This window comes from Orycteropus afer, unplaced genomic scaffold, assembly GCF_000298275.1.
Source record: "Orycteropus afer afer isolate SDZICR_OR568_19922 unplaced genomic scaffold, OryAfe1.0 scaffold00030, whole genome shotgun sequence".
In the NCBI taxonomy this organism is placed as follows: Eukaryota; Metazoa; Chordata; class Mammalia; order Tubulidentata; family Orycteropodidae; genus Orycteropus; species Orycteropus afer.
The window spans coordinates 9,132,597-9,160,003 of NW_006921617.1; the positions used below are offsets into that span (position 1 = coordinate 9,132,597).

The window sequence follows — 27,407 nt, forward strand, 5'->3', positions numbered from 1 at the left end:
AAAAAAAAAAAAAAAGAAGTGAAAAGAAAGTTACAAACTGAAACATACAATACACAAGTAGTAGAGAGTCTTCAGTGATAGTAGCCATCAATTACTCGCCTCCCGTATGTGCCTCCCTGAAGACTTGACACTGATGAAGATCAAAGACTACAGTCTGCAGTATGGATTACACCACAACATAAAGAAAACAAAAATCCTCACAACTGAACCAATAAACATCACAACAAATGGAGAAAAGATTGAAGTTGTCAAGGATTTCATTTTACTTGGAACCACAATCCACACCCACAGAAGCAGCAATCAAAAAATCAGAAATAGTGTTGCACTGGGCAAATCTGCTGGAAAACACCTCTTTACAGTGTTAAGGAGCAAAGATGTCACTTTGAAGACTCAGGTGCTTCTAATCCAAGCCATGGTATTTTCAATCACCTCATATGCATGTGAAAATTGGACAATGAATAAGGAAGACCAAAGAGTTGCTGTCTTTGAATTGTGGTGTTGGTGAAGAATACTGAAAATACCTTGGACTGCCAGAAAGAAGAATGAACAAATCTGCCCTGCAAGAAGTGTAGCCAGAATACTCCTTGGAAGCAAGGGTGGCCAGACTTCATCTCACTTTGGTCATTGTGATAGTTGGAGCTGTGTGTCAACTTGGCTGGACCCCAGTTCTGTGTGGTTGTTCCCATGATGGGATCAGATGACTGTGTTCTGAGTGGCCAGTCTGCCCAAGGGGAGTTTCCCTAGGGGTGTGGCCTGCTTCCAAGATATCCAGGGACGTCCTGGGAAGAGACACATTCTTTGAGGGATTGGAACCCTGGTGTGCGGACTACAAACTTCCGTGAGTGAGCAGCCCACCGCTTGGCCTGGAAATCTTGGATTCGTCTTTTGTTGGAGTCAACAACCAGTGTACTGCCTGCCAGCCTTGAATTTCTCGGCCCCCTGCACTTACGGAAGCTAAGGCTGCCGCCAGCCCATTTCCTCCAGAGACTTGGACTTGCCGGCTTCTATACGCTTGTGAGCCATTTTCCTAAAATAAATTTCTCTCTCTCTCTCTCTCTCTCTAAATATATATATACACTTTGCTGGTTTTTGTGTTTCTCTAGAGAACCCAATCTAACACAGTCATGTTGTCAGAAGGGACCAATCCCTGGAGAAGCAGATCATGCTTGGTAAAGTAGAGGGTCAGGAAATAAAAGGAAGACCCTCAGCAAGATGGATTAACACAGTGGCTGCAACAATGGACTCAAACATAGAGGGACTGTGAGGATGGCACAGGACTGGGCAGTGTTTCATATTGTTGTCCATACATAATGTTTATGAGTTGGAGCTGACTCAATGGCACCTAACAACAACAACATATCTTACTATTAAAACAGGTCATGTACAGACCAATGATGAGAACAGGTCAGAATCTAAGGGTTGTGACTAAACCTTAATCTAAGTCTGTATCTGAGGTTCAATATTTTTTAAACAACCATAAATAAAGCAAGACAAAAACTGATAGCAGTCTAGAGAGAGGTAGGTAGAAACAGAATAAGAGGATTCTTAAATACTTGTGTTCAATTATTCAACCATTCATGCAACAAACCTGTGGTGGTCACCTACTCTGTACCAGATACTATTCCAGAGAGATGAGGATAAGGAAATATAAACACTCTGAATAGTGTTCTATGCTGTTGTAAGTAGTTAAGTTTGTATGTCAATTTGGCTGGACCATGATTCTCAGTGGCTTGGGAGTTAAGAAGTAGTCATCCACCATGATGAGATCTGATATAATATAACCACCTCCATAATGAAATCTGCTATAAGCAGTCAATCAGTTGAAAGGGAGTTTCCTCAGAAGTATGGCCAAAATATATGGATGTCCAGGCAAAGATCTCTGGCTTTTTGCTCAAGACCCTGCATCTGGCTCATCACCATCTGGACTTGAACCAGGGGTCTGCCATATTGCCTGCCAGTCTTGGGTCAGTCCCTGCAGCTACGTGAGTCAGGAGAAGCCTTCAGCTTGACATCTGACCCATAGATTTGGGACTACCAGCCTCTACAACTGCATGAGCTATTTCCTTGAGACAAATTTCTCTCTTTCTCTCTCTCTCTCTCTCTCACTCTCTCTCTCTCTCTCTCCCTCCCTCCCTCCCTCCCTCTGTCTCTCTCTGTACCTATATGTATATATGTATATATTTATGTATATATGTGCTTCACTGGTTTTGTTTCTCTAGAGAACCCAGACTAAGATAACTATTATTGGCCTAGTCTTATGGGAAACAACAAATCTAACAAAAGAGACTAGAAAGAAAGCAAGTGGGACTATTCAAATAAACAACTAAACAGAGTTGAGATCCAAAGTTGACAGTTCTCAGGGGATGAGCCAATGTTTTTCCAGAGGCACGTGGAGTGACTTACAGTTTTTCAGAAAGCTGGGAAAAAATAGTCTTTCCCAGTTCCTAACATTGATTATTTCCCTTTATTTAAAATGCTTTCATATAGTGCTTTGCAACTAAATTCACAATATAAACACTGGACTGTATTCACAATATACACACTATTCTCTAACACAAATTCTATTTTATTATTTGAACATTCATTCATTTATTTAATTTTTCCAAATTGCCTACTATATGTACAGCACCATGTTGTATGCTGGGAAAAAACAAACAAACAAAAATAGTAAGAGCTTAGCCCTTCTCCAAAGAAATCCAGTGGGAGAGAAAAGAAGTAAATCAACCACAACACAATGCTTTATTTTTTGTTTATTGAGGTGAAATTCACATAACAAAATTAACTGTTCTAAAATGAAAAATTCAGTGAGATTTAGTGTTGTTCTATCACAGGGGAAAAAAAAAAAAAAACACTAGTTGTGAAGGAGCAGAATGCAACTCATGGGAACCCCATATATTTCAGAGTCGAACTGTGCTCCAAAGGGCTTTCAATCTTTCCAAAGTAGATCACCAGGCCTTTCTTCAGTGGTGCTGCTGGGTGGATTCACTTTTCACTTAGCCAAACACCTATTCTGACACCATGGCAGTGTTTCATTCTGTTGAACAGAGCGTCACTGTGAGTTGGAACTGACTCAACAGCACCTAACAACAACAACAACATTGGAGACTCCACGTAACCACCATCTCTATGTAATTGCAAAATATTTTCATCATCCCAAAAAGAAACTCCATACCCATTAAGCCACTTCACTTTTCTGAATCTTCACAACACTCTTCAGTTTACATCAAACTATTCAAAACTTAAAGAAACAAAGTCTCAAAGAAATGAAGTGCCTTGACTCAAACTACACAGTTAAGATGTGCCGTGTGGGCCTAGTGATAAGACCTATGAACAAAACGCCTTCCATCCTGGCGAAGCTGCGATGCAAGCAACATCAAAGAAGCCCATCACAGATTTGGACAGAGTGTTAGCAGCACTGGAATAAGAATTAAATGCTTTTCAAAACACCTACCCACTCCCAGATGTGTGGAAAGAGACTCAGCTCAGAAAAGAACCATTCTGGCAGAAGCTGAAATGCTTGCCCTACAGCAGGCTCAGAAAATCTGGAAAGATTAGCATTTAGCCACACTCATCCATCAACAGCCCCAGTACATACACCATGTTTATGCTGCCACAAACCCCCACTCACAACTATCACTCACTAGGTTTCTGGACACTACCATGTTTTACAGGCACTTAAATGCACAAATCCCAAGCCAGCTGGAGTTCAGGATGTGGAGACTATCCTGGAGCACACCCAATCCAAACTTGGGATTTCTCCTTTGGAAAGACCTTGCTCAGGGCATTCTCTACTTTGAGAGGCACATTAAGGGCATGTTTTGCTGTCATTTGCTGCTATCAGGACGCCTCTGCCTCTGACTCATGATGATCTTACATCTAACATGAAATGGAATCTTAGAAAAGAAACTATTGTGTCAACATAGTTCACTGTGGGTTTGCCTCATCTACTTTACCAAACGTGATGCCCTTTTCTAGTGGTTGGTCTTACCTGATGAGATGTTCAAAGTAAATAAGGAAGTCTCACCATCTTCGCTGGAAGCATTTCTATTCAGTCATATTTCTTCTAAGACTGATTTGTTTGTTTTTCTGACAGTCCACAGTATATTCAATATTCTTCACCAATGTTGTTGTCGTCATTAGGTACTGCTGAGTCACTCACAGTGACCCTCTGTTCAACAGAAGGAAACACTGCCATGGTGTCAATCTATCTCACTGAAGGTCTTCCTCTTTTGATGACCCTCTAACTTTACCAAACTCGATGTCCTTCTCCATGGAATGGTCCCTACTGACAACATGCCCCAAGTATGTGAGAGATGAAGTCTTGTCATTCTTGCTTTGAAGGAGTATCTTAGCTGTACTTCTTCCAAGATAGATTTGTTCTTTCTTCTATCAGTCCATGGTATATTTAATATTCTTCATCAACACCATAACTTGAATTCATCAGCTCTTCTGCAGTATTCCATACTCATTGTCCAGCTTTCTCATGTACAGGAAGCAATTGAAAATATCGTGGCGTGGGTCAGGCACACCTTAGTCCTCAAAGTGACATCTTTATTTTTTAACACTTTAAAGAGGTACTTTGAAACAGATTTGCACAATCCATCATTTGATTTCTTGACTGCTGCTTCCATGGGCTTTGATTGTACATCCAAGTAAAACGAAATCCTTGACAATTTCAATATTTTCTCCATTTATAATGATGTTGCTTATTGATCCAGTTGTGAGGATTTTTGTTTTCTTCGTCTTGACATGTAATCCATATTGAAGGCTGTAGCCTTTGATTTTCATCAATAAGTGCTTCATGTCTTCCTCACTTTCAGCAAGCAATGTTGTGTCATCTGCATATCACAGATTGTTAACGAACCTTTCTCCAATCCTAATGCCATGTTCTTTGTCAATATCACTATTCAAATGCATCAATTCCTCTTGTCTTCTTTTATTATCCAGTTTTCACATGTGTACAAGGCAACTGAAAAGACCATGGCTTGTGTCAGGCACACTTTAGTCATCAAAGTGACATTTTTACATTTTGGAATTTAAAGAGGTCTTTTGCTGCAGAAAGGAGCTCTGATGGTGCAGTGGTTAAAGCATTTGGTTGCTAATCAAAAGGTCTGAACCCACCAGCCACTCCACAGGAGAAAGATGAGGCAGTCTGCTTCTGTAAACATTTACAGCCTTGGAAACCAATAGAGCAGTTCTACTTTGTCCTATAGGGTCACTATGAGTTGGAGTTGATTCCATGGCAGTGAGTTTTTTGGTTTGCAGCAGATCTGTCCAACACAGTATGTTGTTTTGATTGCTTGATGAGTGTCAGTTATTGATCAAAGTAGAATGAAATCCTTGACAAGTTCGATTTTTCTCCACTTAGCATGATGTTGTTTATTCATCCAATTGTGAGGATTTTGTTTTCTTTACATTCAGGTATAACTCATACTGAAAGCTATGCTCTTTAACCTTCAAGATGTCTTAATTTTCAGTGCATGGACACTGTTACTGATGATTAAGACAAGTGTTTCGTGGATTTCCTGACTATGTCTGTGTGCTTGTACACAGTGGGTTGAATGGGAGATCACACAACACGCCCAGCGTATAGTCCAGAGCTACAGCTCCCACACAAAAGGTATGGCACTACAGGGAAGGGCACCATCCCTCTAGTGCACTGAGTTTCTAGTGTAGAAATCTGGGACAGATATAAAACAAGGGGCTCATGATTGGTTCTGGGTATTCAAAAAAAAAGCAGATAAGCACAAACATCTGCATCTATATTTTGCTTATATGCTTTTTTTAAAAAAATACTCATATGCATCTGTTGTCTCATAAAGTTATAACAGAGTTCAGAAATCGCAACCAGAGAAAGAGACAAAGCAAACACAACAGCTTTCCACATGCAGCACACATATCTCATGTCTCTTGTATAAAAAGTGATTGTGCTGCCAGGCATATAATGGTACAGTTACATATATAACCTATAATACATATGTCTTGACAGTCATAATAAATGCCTATGCCACTGGCTTATTATGTACTGTACTTTCTACCTAAAAAGATTACCGTATAACAGTGTATGCTTCAACTTGTAGACAGTAGCATCCAATCTCATGTATCATGTGTCTCTTGAGTGTTGTAGCATTATCTCTGTTTGATTTTCTTTAGAAAATATTAATTGGGAAGTGCACCATGGCTCCCAAACATGGTAAAATAGTGATAGAAGCAAGACGTAAAGGAGAGTGGAAGTAAAACAAAAGGTTATTAAACAACTGAAAAGTGGAAAAGCAGTGAATGCACCTTGCACTTTATATGTGCCAACCCATCATTTTCATGATAAATCTCTTAGGTAGGTACAATCATTAGACCATTTTACAGACAGGGAGAGAGAGGTATAAAGAGGTTGAGCGAAGGAAGGATGACCCAGAGTTATGAAGGGAAAGAAGGAAGGAGGGAACAAGAATGGCAGTCTAGCAGTAGCGACAGTGTGCATCAGAATCTGCAGGTGCCACAGAGATTTGGACTTGGCCAAAGAAACGTGGGTTCTCTTGCAAGGTGCTGCCTGCCTGTGAGTGAGGTATGACCAGGTTAAGGAAGATGCTTTTAGGCTGGCCTCACCCATGGGAAACTGAGAACTGTGTTCTTTCCATTTAGGTAGAATGTTCTGCTGTACTCACCCCTTCCCTCTCCTAAACTATTATTTTACAAGTTCTCCTCTCTCCTCAAATCTCCTCCACCCTCACTTCCTTTCATTTGATGACTTCGCTTAACATGCTCATCTTCCTACTCCACAAACCCTCCTGCATCAGTGACCACAGGCTCTCGATTCCCTCCTGCTGCAATGGAGAAGCTGTCTATGCTCCAAAGGCCATACACACACATACACACTCACCCACACATACACTCACACCAACACCGAATGCTCTCTCTCCTGAGTACTCAAGGACTTTGCATCTGCAATTACACCCACACACACAAACACTCCTGCCTCTCAATTTTCCCCTCTACTGGAAGGCAGTGGTTTTGTACTAGATCATTTCCATAAAGATATAAACAAACATATATGAAACAAAAAACCTCCCACTTACCCCTCCCTCCCTCACTCACCCACAATAACTCCCGGTGTTTCTCACTTGTTCCAAGGATGTTCCTGTCTCAGGGTCCTTGTACTTTCAGTTCTCTCTCCCTAGGGCATGCCTCTTCCAGACTTAAGTCTCTTTTCGGAGCTATCTTCTCTGACAACTCTACCTAAAATAGTGCTAGGAAATCTACTTCCGTAGAGATACCGCCTCAGAAACCCAAGGAGAGGTCGCTATGAGTTGGAATCAACTCGAAGCTGTGAGTTTGGTGGGGTTTTTTTGTATCATCTTTACTGGATTATAGATGCCCTAAATGAGGGACTTTGTCAATCTCGCACACTCCTATAAACCTGTAACAGAGCACAGGCTGTTGTTGTTAGGTGCCGTCAAGTCAGCTCCAACTCATAGTGACCCTATGTACAAACAGAATGAAACACTACCCAGTCCTGTGCCAGCCTCACAATCCTTGCTATACCTGAGCCCACTGTTCTAGCCACTGTGTCAATCCATCTTGTTGAGTGAGGGTCTTCCCCTTTTTTGCTGACCCTCCACTTCACCAAGCATGATAGCCTTCTCCAGGGAATAGTCCCTTCTGACAACATGACCAAAGTCAGAGAGACAAAATCTGGTCATTCTCTCCTCCAAGGAGCATTCCAGCTGCTCTTCTTCCAAGACAGATTTGTTAGTTCTTCTGGCGGTCCACGATACTTTCAGTATTCTTCCCCAACACCACAATTCAAAAGCATCAACTATTCTTCAGTATTCCTTATTCAACGTCCAGCTTTCACTGGGATATGAGGTGATTGAAAACACTATAACTTGGGTTAGGTGCACCTCAGTCTTCAAAGAGACATCTTTGCTCATCAACACTTTGAAGAGGTCTTTTGCAGCAGATTTGCCCAGTGCAATACATCACCTGATTTCTTGATTGCTGCTTCCATTGGTGCTGATTGTGGAACCAAGTAATATGAAATCTTTGACAACTTCAATCTTGTCTCCATTTATCATGATACTGCTTATTGGCCTGGTGGTGAGGATCTTGTTTTCTTTATGCTGAGGTGTACTCCATATTGCAGACTGTAATTTTTAGTCTTCATCAGTAAGGCACTTAATATTTTTTTATTTAATTAATAAATTAAGGAGTCATAAACTATGTAGTTACTCACTTCAGAAAACATACAAGAAATGACAAACAACTTAAAGGTGCTCTAGTGATAATTTTTAACCTTTGGGAGGGGGAAATATTCCCAGACCCCTTTGAAAATCTAATAATAGCCACTGACTTTCTCTCTCCTAGAGAAATGTGTGTGTGTGTGTGTGTGTGTGTGTGTGTGTCTGCATGCACATGTGCATAATTTGTAGCTTAGTGCCTAAGGCATTTGACTGCTAACCAGAAGGCTGGCAGCTCAAACCCACCAGCCAGTCCTTGGAAGGAAGGTTGGGCAATCTACTTCTGTAGTGATACCACCTTGGAAACTTAAGGAGGGGTCGCTATGAGTCAGATCCAACTCTATAGCAGTGAGTTTTGGTTTTCTTTGGTCTGCTCAGAAGCTGAAGTCTTGACTTAAAAAAAAAAAAGAAAAGAAAGAATTTGCAGACTGATACCTGTGTCACTAAGGATCCTTAGTGATACAATGGTTATGTGCTTGGCTGCTAATCCAAAGGTCAGCAATTCGAACCCACCCAGTGGCTCTGCAGGACAGAAGACTTGGTGATCTGCTCCCACAGAAAACCCAAGGGGCACTTCTACTCTGTCACATGGGGTCGTTATGAATCACAATCAACTCAATGGCATACAACACCAATTCCTGTGTCACTAGAAATTGTGTAGGAAAGCATAGGCTAACTAAATTTAGACTTGCTTTTTCTACTCTAATAGAAATCTACTTTTTCCAGCCCTCACAGCCTTCCCGGAACCCATTCTTAGCTCCTAACTTCTGACCCTTGTCCACTCTGTCCAGAAGGGCCACTCACACTCAACTCAGCTCTCCCTTCTCCAGAAGGAGTCTTAACTAGTTTCAGAGACTTTACAGATATCAGGTCTTCACTGTTTACCTTTCCATAAAGGCCAAATGAGAAAGGAAAGAAAGAAAATGATGGTCACTCTTGGGGCTACAGAATGCTTCTTCATTGTGATTTCTTTCCATTCAAAAAGGGGTTTTCCAGGCAAGTGTGCCTCCCACTCCACTCTATCACATTTGACCCTTTTATCATCCTTGTTATTTTGACTTTTTTACTGAAATAGGTTTCCTAATAATTTTCAATTTGTGTAACCATTTATTAAACACTATGTTCCAGGGGTATTGTGGTTTACCTCATGAAATCTCAGAATAACCTTATGAACAAAAAGGTACTGGTATCTCCGTTTATTTTATAGATGATGAAACCACAGCTCAGAAAGTTTAAAGAACTCACTCAAAGTTAAAATGATGAGCAAAAGATTCATCTTTACAAAGGGCTATCTTCAAAGCCAACTCTATTAATTCCAAAACCCATGCTCTTAATTGTAACCCTGTATAATCTAGTACCAACTGGCTCCTTAAAAGAACCCAAAAACTGGATCATTCAAGTTTTAGAACCCAGCTTTTAAATGGTTTCCATACAGCCCTCTTCCTTCCACTTCTCCCTCTATTCTCTTGAGGACAGTGTCTGGCTAGACTAGTAGCTGAGTAATTGATGATTGTGTTGGTTGTGTTGATGTCACAGGCCTTAAGGAGTTGCTTGATACCTGTGGCTGTACTGAAGTTGCCTACACTAAAGGAAACTCAAGTTTACAAGGTAAACCAGCCCACATCTATGCCTGCCTTCTCAATGCACTAAGCCCAAAGTATTTCTTCTTCAGAGCTTTATCCCAAAGTCTCGATTTATGAAAACTGGCCTGCTTTGAAAATTCATTCAATCATCACTTACTTACCTACTGACCTAGTCAGATAATGTCCTCAAGGAGACAGTCTGACCTTAACCTGACTCACTCCTCAAATCAGGTTTTTCCTTCTCAGTTCCCTTGTAGTCATTATTCTAATCTCTTTATTAAATAATTACACTTTTCCCTGATTTATTTTGTTCATCATTCATTAATTTTATCAGTTACCTAAACTCTTTGAGGACCAAATAAGGATAAATACGTACAAAAATAAAATGAAGTACTTATAAATTCTGGAAAGGACAGAGAGATCTCACTCAGGGGTAATATTAGAAACATGTAACAACTGAGAAAGCATGATTTTTTCTGAGATCCCAGAACATATTGAGTTCTCAGAATATAGGAGAGCTCAGTGCCTTTACACCTGCTAGAACACTCATCAACCTCTTTATGGGGCTGGCTTCTTCTCAACTGTCACCATCTCCCCAAACAAGTCTCCCTATCTACTCAGCCTAGAGAAGCTTCTTCTCATTAATCTCTATCACAAAATCCCATTTATTCTCTCCAAGGCACAGTAACAATCTATAATTATTTCCTTTGCTTACTCATTGATTGCAGTCTCCCCACAGAATGTTAGCTCCATGAAGGCAAGGGTTCTGCTTTGTTCTGAATAGTTCCCAGCACACTGTATCCTCACTCTCTGTGCCTGACATAGTAGATTTAAATAAATACTTGTTAAATATAGGAGTGGATGAATATTACTCCCAAGTACACAGACAAAATCTCCAGGTAGCACAATTCTTTCCTGAGATGACTAGAATCTACTTTAAGGATCACCATTGAAAGAAATTCTACTAGTCCTTATTGAGCTTCCAGATGTTGAGGTGCTCAATTAGGACAAGGGGGAAAGTCATAATCAAGTCTTTATTCACTTACTGCATCAGTGCAGGCAAGAAGCAAAAGACAATGTTCCCAAGATCAACATACAAAAATCAGCTGGATTCCTCTGCATCAACAAAGAGATTGCTAATAAGGAAATTAATACCATTTACAATAGCTACCAAAAAATAAAAATAAAAAATACTTGGGAATAAATCTTACCAGGGACACAAAAGGCCTGTAGAAAGAAAACTACAAAACACTACTTCAAGAAACCATACAAGATCTACATAAAAAACATCCCATGCTCGTAGATAGAAAGACTGAACATTGTGAAATTGTCAATACTACTCAAAGCAATCTAATCTACATATTCAATGCAATCCCAATCCAAATCCCACTAACATTCTTTAATGATATGAAAAAACAATCACTAATTTTACATGGAAAAGAAAAAGACCTCAGATAAACAAAGCACTATTGAAGAACAACAACAAAGTAGGAGGTCTCACACTCCTGGATCGCAAAACCTACTATACAGCCACAGCAGTCAAAACAGCCTGGTATTGGTACAATGACAGACACATAGACCAGTGGAATAGAATTGAGAACCCAGAAATAGATCCATTGACCTATGATCAGCTGATTTTTTACTAAGGGCTAAAATTCATTAAATGGAGAAGAGAGAGTCTCTTTAACAAATGCTGCTAGCAAAACTAGACACCCATTTGGAGAAACATGAAACAAGATCCATACCTCACACTAAATACAAAAATTAACTCCAGATGGATCAAAGACTTAAATGTGAAACCTAAAACTATAAAGTTCCTCAAGGAAAAAATGGGGGCAAATTTAGGGGCCTTCATTTATGGCATAAATAGACTGTCAAGCATAATCCAAAATACACAAACAGCAGAAGAGAAACTAGTTGAATGGGACATTCTAAAAATTAAATTCTTATGTGTTTCAAAAGACTTCTCCAAAAGAGTAAAAAGAGAACCTACATGTTGAGAAAAAATATTCAGCAATGACTTATCTAACAAGGGATTTATCTCTAAAATTTATGGAAAACTCTAAAACCTCAACAACAAAAAGACAAACAATCCAACTAAAAAACAGGCAGAAGACATGAAGAGACACTTCACCACGGATGATATTCAGGTGGCCAACAAACACATGAAGAAATGTTCACGATCATTAGCCATTAGAGAGATGCAAATCAAAACAACAATGAGATACCATCTTGCCCTAGCACTAATAGCAAAGTTCAACAAGACAGAAAATAACAAATGCTGTCAAGGATATGGAGAGATTGGGACTCTAATACACTATTGGTGGGACTGTTAAATGTTACAACCACTGTGGAAAGCAGTATGGCAATTCCTTAAAAAGTTGGAATTAGAAATACCATTTGATCCAGCAATCCCATTACTAGGAATATATCCTAAAGAAGAGTGCCAGGACAAGAACAGATACATGCACATCCATGTTCACAGCACTACTTACAACAGCAAAAAGGTGGAAACAACCTAGGTGCTCATCAACAGAAGAATTGATAACCAAACTATAGTACATACACACAATAGAATACTATGCAACACTAAAGAATAACATAGGATCTACAAACATCATATAACATGGATGAACTTGGAGGACATTATTCTGAGTGAAACAAGTCAATCACAGAAGGACAAATATTGTATTAGTTCATTATTGTAAAAACTCAAGGAAACGTTTATATATGGAAGGAAGCTTTCTTTGTTGGTTACCAGGGGTAGGAGGGGAGGGGAGGGAACACTACTAGATAGGTAGAGAGAAGTATTGATCTGAGTGAAAGGATTTAAAGAAGAAAAATAAAAGACAATGTTCCATTTTCCTCCATGGAATGATACCAGGTGAGGGTCAGATGACAAGCAGTACAGATGGGGGGAATCTTCTCACTTCAGAGGAGTCCTGAACAAAAGGCTTTTTATGGACCCAGGGGACAGGGAGGAGGGGCTAGGAGTAGAAAGGTACTGAATCAGAGTGGGGAAAACTGTCTCAGCCAAGGTTCCCTAACAAGCAGGGAAGCCCCTGTCCCTAAGACAGCCAAGTTGCCTGGTAAGTGCCTTAGCCAAGGTGCCTGATAAGAAGGTGCCTGGGGTAGGAATATAGGTGTGTGTATGAGTGTGGCTGGTCCAGGGGGAGTCCAAGATTGCAATTCCTTCCAGAAAATTTCAATGCACTTACTGTGCACCAAGTCTGATGTGGGGAGGGCAGTTTCCTTTGTGAAGTCTTCCAGGCAAAGCCTTGTAATTACCTGTTTGGACTTAAAAGATCCCACACAGGATTTTGCCTGGAATCAGACTCGGGCTGGTTGACATGGTGAGTTTGTGTTACAGACAGACATCCAAACAGAACTCAACAGTTACCTGGACTACACTGAAGCCAGGTCATCTGCACAAAGATTGTGTGACATCTGAAGTCACATGAGTGAATGAGCTTGCCCAGAAAGGGGCCATGAAACAGGAATCTGTAGAAGAGATGGACAACCCAATCCACTCAACCATCTCTGACCTAAGAAGCATAGTTCTTCAGATGGCATGTGATTTCTCCGGTAAAGACTGGCACAAATTTGAGGCAGAATATCTAGGGCATTTTTGGGTCTGTAATTTTTAGAGAATAAAGTATTATCATTTTTCAAATAGGATAACTACCTTGTAGGTACAGTCAGTTGAAATCACAGCCATTATACCGATAAAATCTAATAAATTATAGATATTTTTATGAGAATTTGAAGATAGTGGGAGAAGACTGGCCATTTCCTACTATCTCATTATGGGTGATTCTCTATAAACTGCATTATGCTGAGTATATGTGAGTAGGATACTAATTTCAGGCTTTAAGCAGTTAAACACAACCTCTGTGACAAATTCAAATTGCCTAGCGCTAAAGACTGGACTTAGCCATACCATCAAATATGTCTACCCTGATTATAATTTAACATATCAGGGCCACACTCTGTCATCCAAAAGGCAGGAGATTGAAATTCAGTATTTTTTTTAAGTTGCACTTCCACCAGGGTGTTTCTTTGGCAGAGAAATTTTATGATAGTGTTGCCTTCTGAACGTTTATTCAAAAAAAATCTATGGAATGTCTACTACAAGCTGACACAGAGGAGAAAGACATGAGTAGGAAGACGCAACCCACTTTCAGGGAGCTCATGGTCTACTAAAAAGACAGCCATGAAAATGAATGGTTTCAAGATGTTGAGTGGAGTTAGTGAGGCAATGAAAAGTTTGCCTGGAATTCCAAGTGAGGAATGATTAGCTCAGCAATGGCAGCACAGCAGAGCAGGCAAGAGCATGGACTCTGAAGCCACAGTGGCACACACCAGCCATGTGATCTTAGACAAATTCCTTAACCTCTCTGTGCTTCAGTTTCCTCATCTCTAAAATGAGCATGTTAATAGTAGTTCCTTCGTAAATTATTGTGAGGATTACAATATGTGTACAATATTGCCAAGCATCAGTAAGTGTAAGAATGTGTTAAATTAATACCCTGCACTGGGCAGGGGAGCAAGGTCCCTGGTTATTGGCTATTTCACCTACTCATCATTCTGCCCTATTATTTGCTATTACTCTGTAGACAAAATTTTCATGCAGCATATCATGCAACTTGAAAGTAATGGAAAATCAATTGTTTCTTTTCCTAATCTTTCACAGTTAAGATATACATAGATTAACTACTACTTAAAACCCACATTTCTCTCTAGCTAATACATTCATTTCACATGTATTTTCTGAGCATCTAAGATGTGAAAAACCGCTGAAAGAGTATTATATGCTTAAGAAAGATGGGGCAATCTACTTCTGTAGTGATTATCACTTTGGAAACCAAAGGAGGGTCACTATGAGTTGGGTCCAACTTGAAGGCACGGAACAACAACAACAACAACATGATGTTGACAAATGGAAAGACACACTGGGGCTCCAGGAGCTGGCTTTCCTTGAGGCAGATCCCTCCCTGTTTGCATGAAGAATCTAGTCAGGGCCCTGATAGCTCTTCATACAGCACTTTCTTTGAAGCAGAAGAAGGCTCCCATCCCTCTGCCCAGGCTGGATTTCAGCCCCCAACTCACCCCTTTGGCAAAGAATCCATGTATATATCACAATCACAGGAAGTTCCATAGATCATTCAGGTACCATTTAATAAGTCCTTTCCTTATGTAGTGCAATGAATTCCTTTATGTGGCCTTTTGCCTTGGTTCTTTGGGAAAACCAGTTTGAGAGATTTTTCCTCTAGGCCGTGAGGCTTTACCTTTGACCTAGTTTTCTACTTCTGAGGATCTATTACTTTTGCCATGTTGATTGACATTTCCTGGGTAAATTGTGAACAACTTGGTTTGATACTTTTTGTCTGTCCTGGGCTGCAGGCTGCCCTATGATTGGCATGCACCTTGCAGGAATTGTTCAACAGACTATGCAAATGACGTGAGTTGTAGCCCAGCTGCACCTACTATCCAAATGAAGTGTCTGTGATCTAGTGAGAGGGGATTGGTCAGTTCATGGCCCTGGTGGGAGTGTCATGCCTTAAATTGACAAGGAGTTTGTGTATTTAAGCACCTAGCCCCACAGAGGTTTGTCAGACAGAAAGAAAAGGAGAAGCAGCAAGAAGTAGCAGACAGAGAGACAAAGAAGAGGAAAGAAACCTAAAAGAGCTAGGACACTCGTCAAGGGCTGTAATACTGAAGAGAGCAATGGGCCCCAAAGGGATCTAGTGGCAGAGCCAGTAATGACAGCCTGCAGGACTAAGAGGAGCTGAGAGAGCTGTACTGAACTGAAGAAGGGAGACTCTGCCTACATGCTTCCTGACCCTGATTCCTGAGTTGTATAGGCTGTTGATCCTGATCCTGAGTTATATCCTAATTCTTAATATACCACTTAACTGTAAGTATAGTTTGTAAATTCTGTGAGATGGTACAGAGAATTGCCAAATCCAAACGGGGGAGAGAAGAGTACTAAGGGAAGGGAGAGTGGCCATTGTCAGAGATGGAGTGGTACAGCAACTTGGCCAATGTGGAAATCTGGGATATATTTGACCATATAAGCTGCCTCATAGAAAATGGCTTTGTACTGATTCATATATATGAATTTATGCCTATATCTCACTAGGCCCCAGAAAGTTAAGCAAGAGTTAATGTATATTTTCACCCTGAGGGAGTGAGTAATTAGACCTGTGGGCTCAGGACCATGGTTGCAGGTGACATCAAGCTCAATTGGTATAACATACTACACAAAAACATTACTCTACATCCTACTTTGGTGAACAGCGACTGGGATCTTAAAAGCTTGCAAGCAGCCATCTGGATGCAACAATGGGTCTTTCCTTGTCCAGAGCAAAGAAGAAGGAAGAAAAGCAAAGGCACATGGAAACAATGAGTCTAAGGGAGTAGTGGACCATGTGAACCTCAGCCTATATGACCATGAGACCAGAAGAACTAGATGGTGCCCAGCTACCACCATCAACCACTTAAAAAGGGATCAGTGTAAGAGATCCTGGATAGATTGGGAGACCAATGTGGAAGAAAATGTAAAATCATAAAAAGAAAAAGAAATACCAGGTTTACTGGTCTGACAGAGCCTGGTAAGACCCCCAAGACTATGGCCCTTAGTTTCCCTTCAGGTCTGGAATTGAACCCACTCCTGTGGCTTCCAACCAAACAATAGACAGGCATATTGGGTGGACATTTATATCAGGTAGATACATGGGAGTGATCAATCATGGGAGAACAGATGGGCACTGTTTCCACAGAGAGAGAGCTTGCAGATCAGAAATGCATAGGAAAGAAGGAGACAGGGAAGAGGTAACTACAGGGAGAAAGTGGAAGAGAGCTGTTACACTGTGAGGCCCACAGTCAATGTCATGAAACAAAATGTGTATGAACTGCTACATGGAAAATGAATTTGCTCTGTAAACTTTCACGCAAATCACGATAAAAAAAAATTCTTCTGAAAAACAGTTAATGTAGGTTTTATAAATGCCTTGTATTACCTGCCCCTGGTAGCCACTAAAAGAGCCCTGGTGGTGCAGTGCCTAAGGTATGTGACTACTAACCAAAAAGTTGGTGGTTCAAACCCACCAACCACTCTGCAGAAGGGAGATGGGGCAATCTACTTTCATAAAGATTTACCACCTTAGAAACTCAACGGGGGTCACTATGAGTTAGAATCAACTCGATGGCAGTGGTTTGGTTTTTTTGTTTTGTTTTTTGTTTTTTTGTGGTAACCACTAATGAAATTTGGTTTCTATATATTTGCCTACTCTAGATTTTTCATGTAAGTGGGAATATACAATATTTGTCTTTTTATAACTGACTTACTTCACACACCATATTTTCAAGGTTCATCCATGTTGTCTCATGTATTAGGACTTCATATCTCTTTATGGCTGAGTAATTTTCCATCCTATGTAAATATAGGCAGTCCCCAGGGTATTAATGAGAGCCTTCCTAACTGTATCTTTAAGAATCTGTAGATCAATTAGAACAAGTATATACAGTTCTTATTTAGCCTAACTTTAGGGCAAGAAAGGAGCTCTGGTTGGGTAGCAGGTAAGGCTTATGGCTGCTAACCTGAAGGTCAGTGGTTCAAACCCACAAGCTGCTCCACAGGAGAAAGATGAAGTAATCTACTTTCATAAAGATTTACAGCCTTGGAAACCCAATGGAGATTGCTAGGAGTCAGGATTGACTCCATGGCAGTGGGTTTGGTTTCATGATTGCAATCCCCATAATCTAATCACTCTCTTCTCACTTCTTCCCTGTGGTTACCTTTTCCCTGTATCCTTCTTTCCTATACACTCTTATCCTCTGAGCTATCTCCCTTTATAAATACTGCCCTTTCTTCTGACATCCATTTTGGTCTTCATAACTTTTATAACTGTTTCCTACCTTTTCAATGACCTTTGTTTTCTTTATGTATAATGTTCTTGATATCTTCCCACAACTCTTCTGGTCTTTGGTCATTAGTGTTCAATGTGTCAAATCTATCCTTGAGAAGGTCTCTGAGTTCAGGTAGGATATACTCAAAGTCGTACTGTGGCTCTCAATGACTTGTTTTAGTTTTCTTTAGCTTCAGCTTGAATTTGCAAATGAGCAATTGATGGTCTGTTCCACAGTTGGCCCCTGGCCTTGTTCTGACTGATGATATTGAGCTTCTCCATCATCTATTTCCACAGATACAGTTGATTTGATTGCCATGTATTCCATCCAGGGAGGTCCACGTGTATAATTGCCATGTATGTTATTGAAAAAAGGTATTTTCAATTGAATTAAGTTACTGTACCCACAGCCACCAAGTTGATTCTGACTCACAGAGACCCCCATTAGGTTTCCAAGGAGGCAAATCTGTGCAGAAATAGATTGCTTCATCTTCCTTCCACAGAGCAAGCTGGTAGAAGCACCAACCTTCTGGTTAGCAGTCAAATGCCTTAGGCACTATACCACCAGAGCTCCTCAAATAAGTTACCAGTCTTTCAAAATTCTATCATGTAGTCTCCAACATTGTTTCAGTCACCAAGGCCATAATTTCCAAGTACCAACGTTTCTTCTTTGTTTCCAACTTTTGCATTCCAATCACCAGAAATTATCAATGCATCTTGATTTCGTGTCTGAAGTATTTTAGATTGCAGAAGTCATTTACGGGAATGCAAATTAAAACACCAATGAGATATGCCCACTAAAATGACTATAATCAAAAAGACTGAAATACCAAGTGTTAGCAAGATGAGGAGAAACTGGTACCCTTATACACTGCTGATGAGAATGTAAAATGGTCCTCACATGCTCCTCACATTCACATGCACACTAAAGATGTGCAACACTTTGGAAAACAGACTGGTAATTTCTTAAACTATTAAATAGCAATTCTACTCCTAGAAATCTTATCCAAGAAATTTGAAAACATATGTCCACACAAAGACTTGCTCATGAATGTTCATTGCAAATCACAATAGCCAAAACCTGTGGACAATCCAAAAGTCTATTGTGATAGTTGGAGCTGTGTGTCAACTTGGCTGGACCACAATTCTGTGTGGTTTAATCAATTGTGATGGGAGTTATTCCCATGAAGGGATAGGATGTATATGTTTTGAGCAGCCAATCCATTGAAAGGGAGTTTCCCTCGGGGTGTGGCCTGCTTCCAATATATTTATGGACATCTTGGGAAAAGAGATACTCTTCTGTGGATCAGTATCCTGTTGTGCTGCCTACAACTGTCTGTGAGCGAACCCACCATTCGGCTTGGAGATCTTAGATTCGTCATTCGTTGGAGTCAACAGCCCGTATACTGCCTGCCAACCTTCAGCTCGTCAGCCCCTGCAGCTGCGTGAGTCGGAAAAAGCCTCCAGCTTGACATTTGAAGCAAGAACTTGGGACTTGCCAGCTTCTATAAGAGTGTGAGCCATTTTACTAAGATAAATTTCTCTTTCTCTATATGTATATATAAGCTTTACTGGTTTTGCTTCTCTAGAAAACCCAGCCTAACACATCTATCAACTGCCAAACAGATAAATAAAATGAAATATATCCATATAATAGAATACTACTTAGCAATAAAAAGGAATGAACTACTAATCATGCAACAATGTGAATGAACCTAAAAACATCCTGCTAAGTGAAAGAACTCAGACACAAAAGATCCCATAGCATATGATTCCATTTATGAGATATTTCCAGAAAAGGCACATCTATAGAGACAAAAATCAGATAAGTGCTTGCCAGGGATGAAGACAGGTGCAGGCACTGAGTGTAAAAGGTACAAGAGAACTTTGGGGGTGATAGAAACATTCTAAAACTGGATAAAGTTATGGATTTTGTGGTACATAAATATGCCTCAGTAAGGCTGTTAAAAAATTTACGACTTGCATCCTTCAATCTATTGGAAATATGTTAAAAGATATATAGAGAACATAAAGTTTTCACATTCATATGCACACTCAAGATATGCAACATACACAGCTGTTTTTCTGCAATGGTGTAGGTACAGTCCTTCTACATGTTAGGGGCTGTGATGAATATCCTTTTGTCCTACCCTTTCTCTCAGACTAAACGATCCAAATTCTCAGTGCAACAGTAATTCAGAGCATGATGTAAAATTCTGCAATTCAAGGATTGAACACTCATGGCTCCAACTATTTATTCACCAGAAACCCAAAAGGTCCATGAGTTGCAATGATTTGTAATTTACTGAGGAATAAATTTCTGTGTCTGTTGTGTGGACTCATGTTGTGTTTCTTAGATGGTGAGTGAACTTGGCTCCCCAGAAGAAAACACTTAAATGTTTCTGAGTGAAGTGTTTTGTATATAAACTTTCATTGCTGAACTTTGGCTAATGTCCATTTTTTTTATTAGGAAAATCATTTTTAAAAAAGAATCATTCACCTTCACCTTTAAATTGCTGACTCTAGTCCTTTTATAGTCAAATTGCTGACTATTGTCCAAAGTCTCAAAATAACTCTTTTCAATTACAAATACATCAGTGACCACAGTAAATGTCTTATATTTCCCAGCATCAGTTCACAAAGGAAAAGGCTCGTGTTGAAGTAAACAAATGGTTTTCATTCACAATAGTTCTATACACAGAACTTGACTTTCCTGTTTATGGTCATTAGCCCAAGTTACAAACACACAAATGAGAAGAAATGCTCTGAGCCTTAGGGCAAGCACTCTCTTAGCTGTAACTCATGTGTTCATTTATCTCTCATTAGCACGCAGATTAGATACACATGCCTATTATACTCAAATCCAATGTGGGTTATCTACTAACCAAAAGGTTGGCAGTTCACCACAGAAGAAAGGCCTGGACATCTGCTTCCATAAGACTGTAGCCTAGAAAACAGAGTAGCAGCAGTTCTACCCTGTAACATATGGAATGGCCACGAACTGGAACTGATGACAGGTTACTCATAAACCCAAGTGTAGTGAAAGCATGTGTTGCCACTGTATAAAGTCGAGACCATATGCTTGGTAGCGTAGTGCCTAGGCACTTGACTGCTAATCAGAAGGCTGGAGGTTCAAACCCACCAGCCACTCCTCGGAAGGAAGGCTGGGCAACCCTACTTCTGTAGTGATACTGCCTCGGAAACCCAAGGAGGGGTCGCTATGAGTCAGGTCTGACTGGATGGCACATAACAACAACAACAACAACATATGCTTGGTTGGAAGTGTGTGTCCTTCATTCAGGTATAGTGTCTATGCCAAGCTAAACCAAACACAAGGCTATAGCAACACAGCTTTGCCTAACTTCCATTTCATCATCACCTCTAATAGATGTCTTAACTAAAAAAAAAAAAACAAACTCACTGCCATCGAGTTGATTTCAACTCACAGTGACCCCCTTTGGGTTTCTGAGGCAGTAAATCAAGTAGATTGCATAGTCTTCCTTCCTTCTGCAGAGTGGCTGGTGGGTTTGAACCGCCAACCTTCTGGTTAGCAGTCAAAATGCCTTAGGCACTACACCCCCAGAGCTCCTCAGAGGTCTTAGTAAGGAATAACAAAAAAAAAAAAAAAAAACTCACTGCCATCAATTCTGATCCGATTCATAACAACCCCTCGTTGGGTTTCCAAGGCGGTATCACTATGGAAGTAGATTGCCCAGTCTTCCTTCCTTCCAAGGAGTGGCTGGTGGGTTTGAACCTCCAGCCTTCTGGTTAGCAGTCAAATGTCTTAGGCACTATGGCACAGTAAGGCATAATATGTTTATATTTCATAGTTAAGTAAAGATTTAAAATTAAAATGCAAATTGTGACTTATTTTAATTGTAAGTGCTTTTCAGAAGCATATTTTTCTCATTGACTCCTTACATTAACTTCTTCACAGCCTTTCACTGTATCTTCACTGATCCACCCATCCTTCAATATTTTCTAAGCACCTACACTGTGCCTGGCTTTGTGCTGAGCACTAGGGATACAGCTGTGGACAAGCCAGGCAGTATCCCTAAATCACAGAGCTCTCAGACATCAAAAATTAATGTCTGAGGAGTAACGAGAGCATAAAAGCTTATTTAATGAATTTTAAGTCTGTAGTAACTACAGTAAACATTTTTCACACAACAAACAAAATTCAGACTTTTAAAAGACCCTGCCTGTTGATGCAAACTACTATGCATGTATCAGCATTACTGTCATAGAATCATTACTATAAACCCAGGTTTTATTTTAAGATATAATTTTTACTCATTTTTTACTTTTTAAAAAAAAAAAAAAAATCCTTTTGGCCCAAAATTCTAAATCCTGGCTGACCCCAAAGATTTATTTTTAGAAAGTTCAAAACAACAGAACTATTTTTGTTGACTCTTCCCCACTTCCCATTTTGAGCAGCTTCAAGACCACCATCACTCAGATACAATCAAGTGATTATCTCTTCCCTTCTCCCACCCATATCCCCTTCACCCTTCACGTTTCTGAAAGGCAAGTTTGTGTGAGCTGCTCCTAGAAGGATCATTCAATAGCCTGACCTCTGGAACTTGGCTTCCCCTTCTTATTCCTGACTCACATCCCCTCATTAGGTGAAAATCTCTCACATCAACAATTAGTTGTTGTTGTTGTTGTTGTTATGTGCCGTCGAGTCGGCCCCGACTCATAGCGACCCCTCCTTGGGTTTCCGAGGCAGTATCACTACGGAAGTAGGATTGCCCAACCTTCCTTCCGGGGAGTGGCTGGTGGGTTTGAACCGCCAGCCGTCTGGTCAACAATTAGTGCATCTTCCCAAATCCTCAACTATGCAAGCAGAAAGCATTAGTCTTGAGGGCTTTTACTCACTCCTTACTTTCAAGGGAGAACCAGGCAAAACACCAAACAGCATTCTCTCTACAAGCTACACCCTGGCCTAGAAACACAGTCTGCTGAGTGATCTCAGAAAGCCACTTCCTACTCTATCTCGGGCTGGGAACCTGGGTTTAATGACCTATGTTAGAAACTCAAAACAAAACTGGCTATGATACTCAGTAGTTGAGGTATTTCTTCCATTTGAATCTAAGTTTTTTTCAAGCTTTCTTTCCAGCTATGGCCATCACTAAATCAAGTATTAAAATCAATTTTGAACTGTATTATAAATGCTAAACTCATCAAAAATAATTACACCCATAATTTATTCGTATATCAATAAAAATTATACACAATCACAAATAAAAAATTTACAGGAAGCAGAATTATTTTGGTGGTGTTAATAAAGAAAATTTAAAGTACTTTAATAATTGTTACTTTTATCTTTTTAACTTCTCGTTTTGCATGTTTTATAATATGTTGTTGTTGTTGTTATGTGCCGTCAAGTTGTCTCCAACTCACAGAGATCCCTCCTTGGGTTTCCGAGGCAGTATCACTATGGAAGTAGATTGCCCAACCTTCCTTCCAAGGAGTGGATGGGGGTTTGAACTGCCAACTTTCTGGTCAGCAGTCAAGTGCCTTAGGCATTATGCTACCAGAGCTCCTGTTTTATAATATACACACTATATTAATAAAGCAACACATGCATGTAATTTATAAATAAATAAGCATATATTAACACCGTATGGTCTGCAACTCTTCATTTATGGAGATGCATGGCTAATAGTTTCTAGAACCCTGGCCTAGACGCTCAGAGATAACCTTGCCCTTTTGGAGTTCAAGCTCCAAAATCACTCCTTCTTCTTCAACACATAAAATCCCCCTGCAGTACTTACCAGGTCACTTTTAGAATCGGAGGGAGACCATTTTGGCTTGGGGAAAACAGGCTGGAGAGGCAGTACCGGATTTAAACTCAGCCTGCCAGATTCAAATTCAGGCTGCCTGCCCCAGCCTAGGAAGTAGGCAAGCTTCTGAACCGTCCCACCAGAAGCACCTCATTGCACTAAGGACTGTGTGTGAGGGCCCGGCACAGCACAGGAAGCTGACTGAGCACCAGCAACCATATCATTTACACCAGGTGTTGGTGGCCAAGAGCTTCTGATAGACTCTGAGAGTCATCTGTCCGCTTAAATTCTCATTAATATCAGTGATTCTGAAGGTGGCCATTCAGGCTGTAGAGTGATCTTTTCAGTGGCACTGGAGTGACCTTGGTGATAACCTGGAAGGTCCCTCCCAAAAAAAACACCAGAGGTATAGACAACAATGATAAACGCTTTTACATATACAATACTGCATTGTCATTAACAACAAACCTTAATGCACAGATGGATACAAAGGTAGACAGGCTAAATAATTGAATATGTCTAGGCAAAAGGGAAGATACTCATGACCATATAAAAGTATGGCAGATAATATTTCTACATATGTCTTTATATGTGTTATAAGAATGTCCATATATGTAACAGAGCTAATTAGGGGGCAAAGTTATGATAACTCCTTAGTCACAGCCAAACACCCTGAGGGAATGAGTTACTGGGCCCACAGGCTCAGGACCATCATCGCAGAGGCCATTAAGCTCAACTGACATAATACTACACACAAACACTGTTCTACTTCCTACTTTGGTGAGTAGCGACTGCAGTCTTAAAAGCTTACAAGTGGCCATCCAAAATGCAACAATTGTTCTCTCCTCATCCAGAGCAAAAAAGAAAGAAGAAAATCAAAGAGGCATGAAAATAATTAGTCCTAGTCCTAAGGGACTAGTAGACTATACGAACTTCAGCCTACAATACCCTGAGACCAGAATAACTAGATGGTGCCCAGCTACCACTGTCAACCACTCAGATAGGGATCAAAATAGGAGATCCTGGATAAAGTGGGAGAAAAATGTGGAACAAAACTCAAAATCATAAAAAAGACCAGACTGGTCTGATAGAAACTGCTGAAACCCCCAAAACTAAGGCCGCTAGTCACCCTTCAGGCCTGGAATTTAACTCACTCTTGTGGCTTCCAGCCAAACAACAGACAGGCATATAAGGTGAACATTTACATAAGGTAGGTACACTCCTTAGAACAATCAACCATGGGAAACCAGAAGGACAGTATTTGCACAGGGAGATAGCTCAGAGGGCAGAAATGCATAGGACACCAGGAAAGGGTAACCACAGGGAGGCAGTGGTAAGAGAGGTGTTACATTACCCAGTTTGCAATCGATGTCATGAAAACAAAATGTGTATGACTTGTTGTATGGAAAATGAATTTGCTCTGTAAACTTTCACCCAAATAATACCCCACAAAAAGTAACTGCTGCCAACTTCGCAGTCTAAGGTCGGGGGAGTAGAAGTCTAAGGGCTTGAAGGCAGGGTATACGTAAAGTCTTTGGGGCCTCAGGGGCCTGGCAGTGTTCCACTCCTCCGCTGAATTAGGTAGGAAACAGTTTCATGTATCATCAGAGCTCAGCTTCGGACTTTCTCCTCTACTTGCCCAAACCTGACAACACCCTTCATTCACCTTGCATTACCCATCTCCGCCTCTGGCGCCGTGTTAGCAAGGCTCAGGTACCCACAGGCTCACTCCCTATGCACTGCTACCGCCCGGGGGCCACTGGCACCAGCGGGGATGAAAAGAGTCCTCCCAGTCTTGCAAGGTCGCTGGTACGCTTTGTCGGGGGCAGTCAACCCCCGTCGTCCCGGGACTGGACGTCGGGGGCATGCGTGGGGATGGGGTCGTCCGCGGTGGCCCAGAGTCGCTGGAATGCGAGGGAAAGGGCGCCGCACTCGTCGCCGAGGGTCTCCGGCACGCACAACCCTCGCTCCGTCGCCCCGCTCTGGGCCCGGCCCTGCTCTCTCCCCAGGACCTTACCTGGATGGTGTGGCCGCGGCCCGGGGCGGTGGGCCCCCCCACCAACTTGCAGTAGAGCTCCGGCCGGGACCGCCCGCCGCCGGACGCCCGCTCGCCGCAGGTGGCGGTGGCCCAAATCTTCGCCGCCTCAGCCAAGTTGAAGTAGGGCGGGTGCAGGGTGAGCCCGGCCGCCGCCTCGGAGTCCCGTGCGTCAGCACAGAAGACCAGCAGCAGCAACAGCCCTAGCAAGATGAGGCGCCGTGGCCAGCCCCGCGCGCGCGCGGCCGCCACCATCCCGCCCGCAGGGTCCGCGCACCTCTGGCACCCGCGGGGAGATCCGCGGCTCGGCGTCGAGGCGGCTGCGGTTCTCAGCTCCTCTTTCCGGGAGCGCGGTCCGCGAGGAGCCAGCGCAGCCCCGGGTGTGGGCGGTGCAGAGCTGCACCCCCTGCTCCACGCGCCGGGAGCCTGCGGCGTGGGGGTGGCTGCTCGAGCTCGGAAAACCTGCTGCGGATGGAGCTGGCACCCGCGGGATCAGGAACTGACAGCGCCGCGCTCCCGGCCAGCAGACGTCGTCTTTTGCAAGCCGGGTGCGCATTGGAAACTTCTCAGGCTGCGAAGGAGAAAGGCGTTCCCAGCTCCAACCCTGGCGACTGAAGAGGGAGCTGCAACCACCTGACTATTCTTCCTCTGCTAGGGCAGAACTCAGAAATTTCTCCTCAGGGTCTCAGACCAACCGGAAAAGCCGGCTCCACACCGCGAAGGAGAGAGAAGGAAGCTTGGAGCGAATTTGGGTTAAATCGCAGAAGAAACTACCACTGCCTGCAGAATTTTTATCAAAGACATTGTGATTTCCCAGACAAGTATGAATCTTTCAGTTCTCACACTGTGCACTAACTATCTCTATGGCATTCATTGCAGCCACGTCCTAAGGTAAAAGGAGCTCGCAAGAAGTGACGGAACTTACACGTCTGAAAGAAAACTGATCATACAACTTAAGTTTTGTTAAACTAGAAGGATACCTTGGAGGAAATCCTTTGACTAACCAGTCTGATAAAATTTTTCAGATAAACTCAGGTGTGTGAGTTACTTAAGCTCCCACGCTGGTGTCGGAACTGAGGCTTGGTCCTCTCTGTACCTCACAAAAACCATATAGGCCCTCTAGGAAACTAGTGGGAGCTCTGGTGGCATAGTGTCTAAAGCATTTGACTGCACACCAGAAGGCTGGCGGCCCAAACCCACCAGCCACTCCTTAGAAGGAAGATTGGGCCATCTACTTCTGTAGAGATACCGCCTTGGAAACCCAAGGAGGGGGTCACTATGAGTCAATCCACTTGCCCGCAGCGAGTTGGATTTTTTGAAGCAGCTAGTGGAAGGTGCCTTTGCTGCAGTCTGTGGGTGGTACAAATGGTTAACAGGCTGGGGCTACTAACTGCCAAGGTTGGAGGTTCCAGTCCCCCAGAGATGCAACGGAAGAAAGGCCTGGTGATATGCTTTCAAAAAAAATCAGCCATTGAAAACCCCAGGGAGAACAGTTCTGCTCTGACAAACATGGGGTCACCATGACCAGTGTGAAATGATTGGCAACTGATAGGTCATTGTTGTAAGCCAAGATGGCCAGGAGAAGTGCACCAGAGGAAGTAGAATTTGACTTTTGAAGACTGCAAAAGGAAAAGAGAAAGAGAATTTCAGCACTGCTTGAGTAAAAATACAGAGATGGGGATAAAATGATACATTTTAGACTGATTGGAATGTTTATTATGAACACTGGAATATGTTGTAAGATGAATGGTGCCCTGAGAAAGACATAGAGAGTTACATGGGCAGTACAGACAACAAATAGGAACCCTTTTGCATATACAGTACTGAGTTGTCAGTGAAAGCAAACATGGGTATAGGGA

The 27,407-nt window shown here is 41.7% G+C and overlaps 1 protein-coding gene across 1 annotated transcript in view; it reads right to left on the reverse strand.

Moving 5' to 3' along the window:
* Positions 1 to 25,803, reverse strand: part of LAMA3 (laminin subunit alpha 3) — a 434,613-nt gene extending 408,810 nt beyond the window's left edge. Inside the window, exon 1 of the mRNA XM_042780249.1 lies at positions 25,531 to 25,803. Within this exon, the coding sequence (XP_042636183.1) occupies positions 25,531 to 25,803 (273 nt within the window). The remainder of the gene's footprint in view (positions 1 to 25,530) is intronic.
* Positions 25,804 to 27,407: the final 1,604 nt, after the last annotated feature.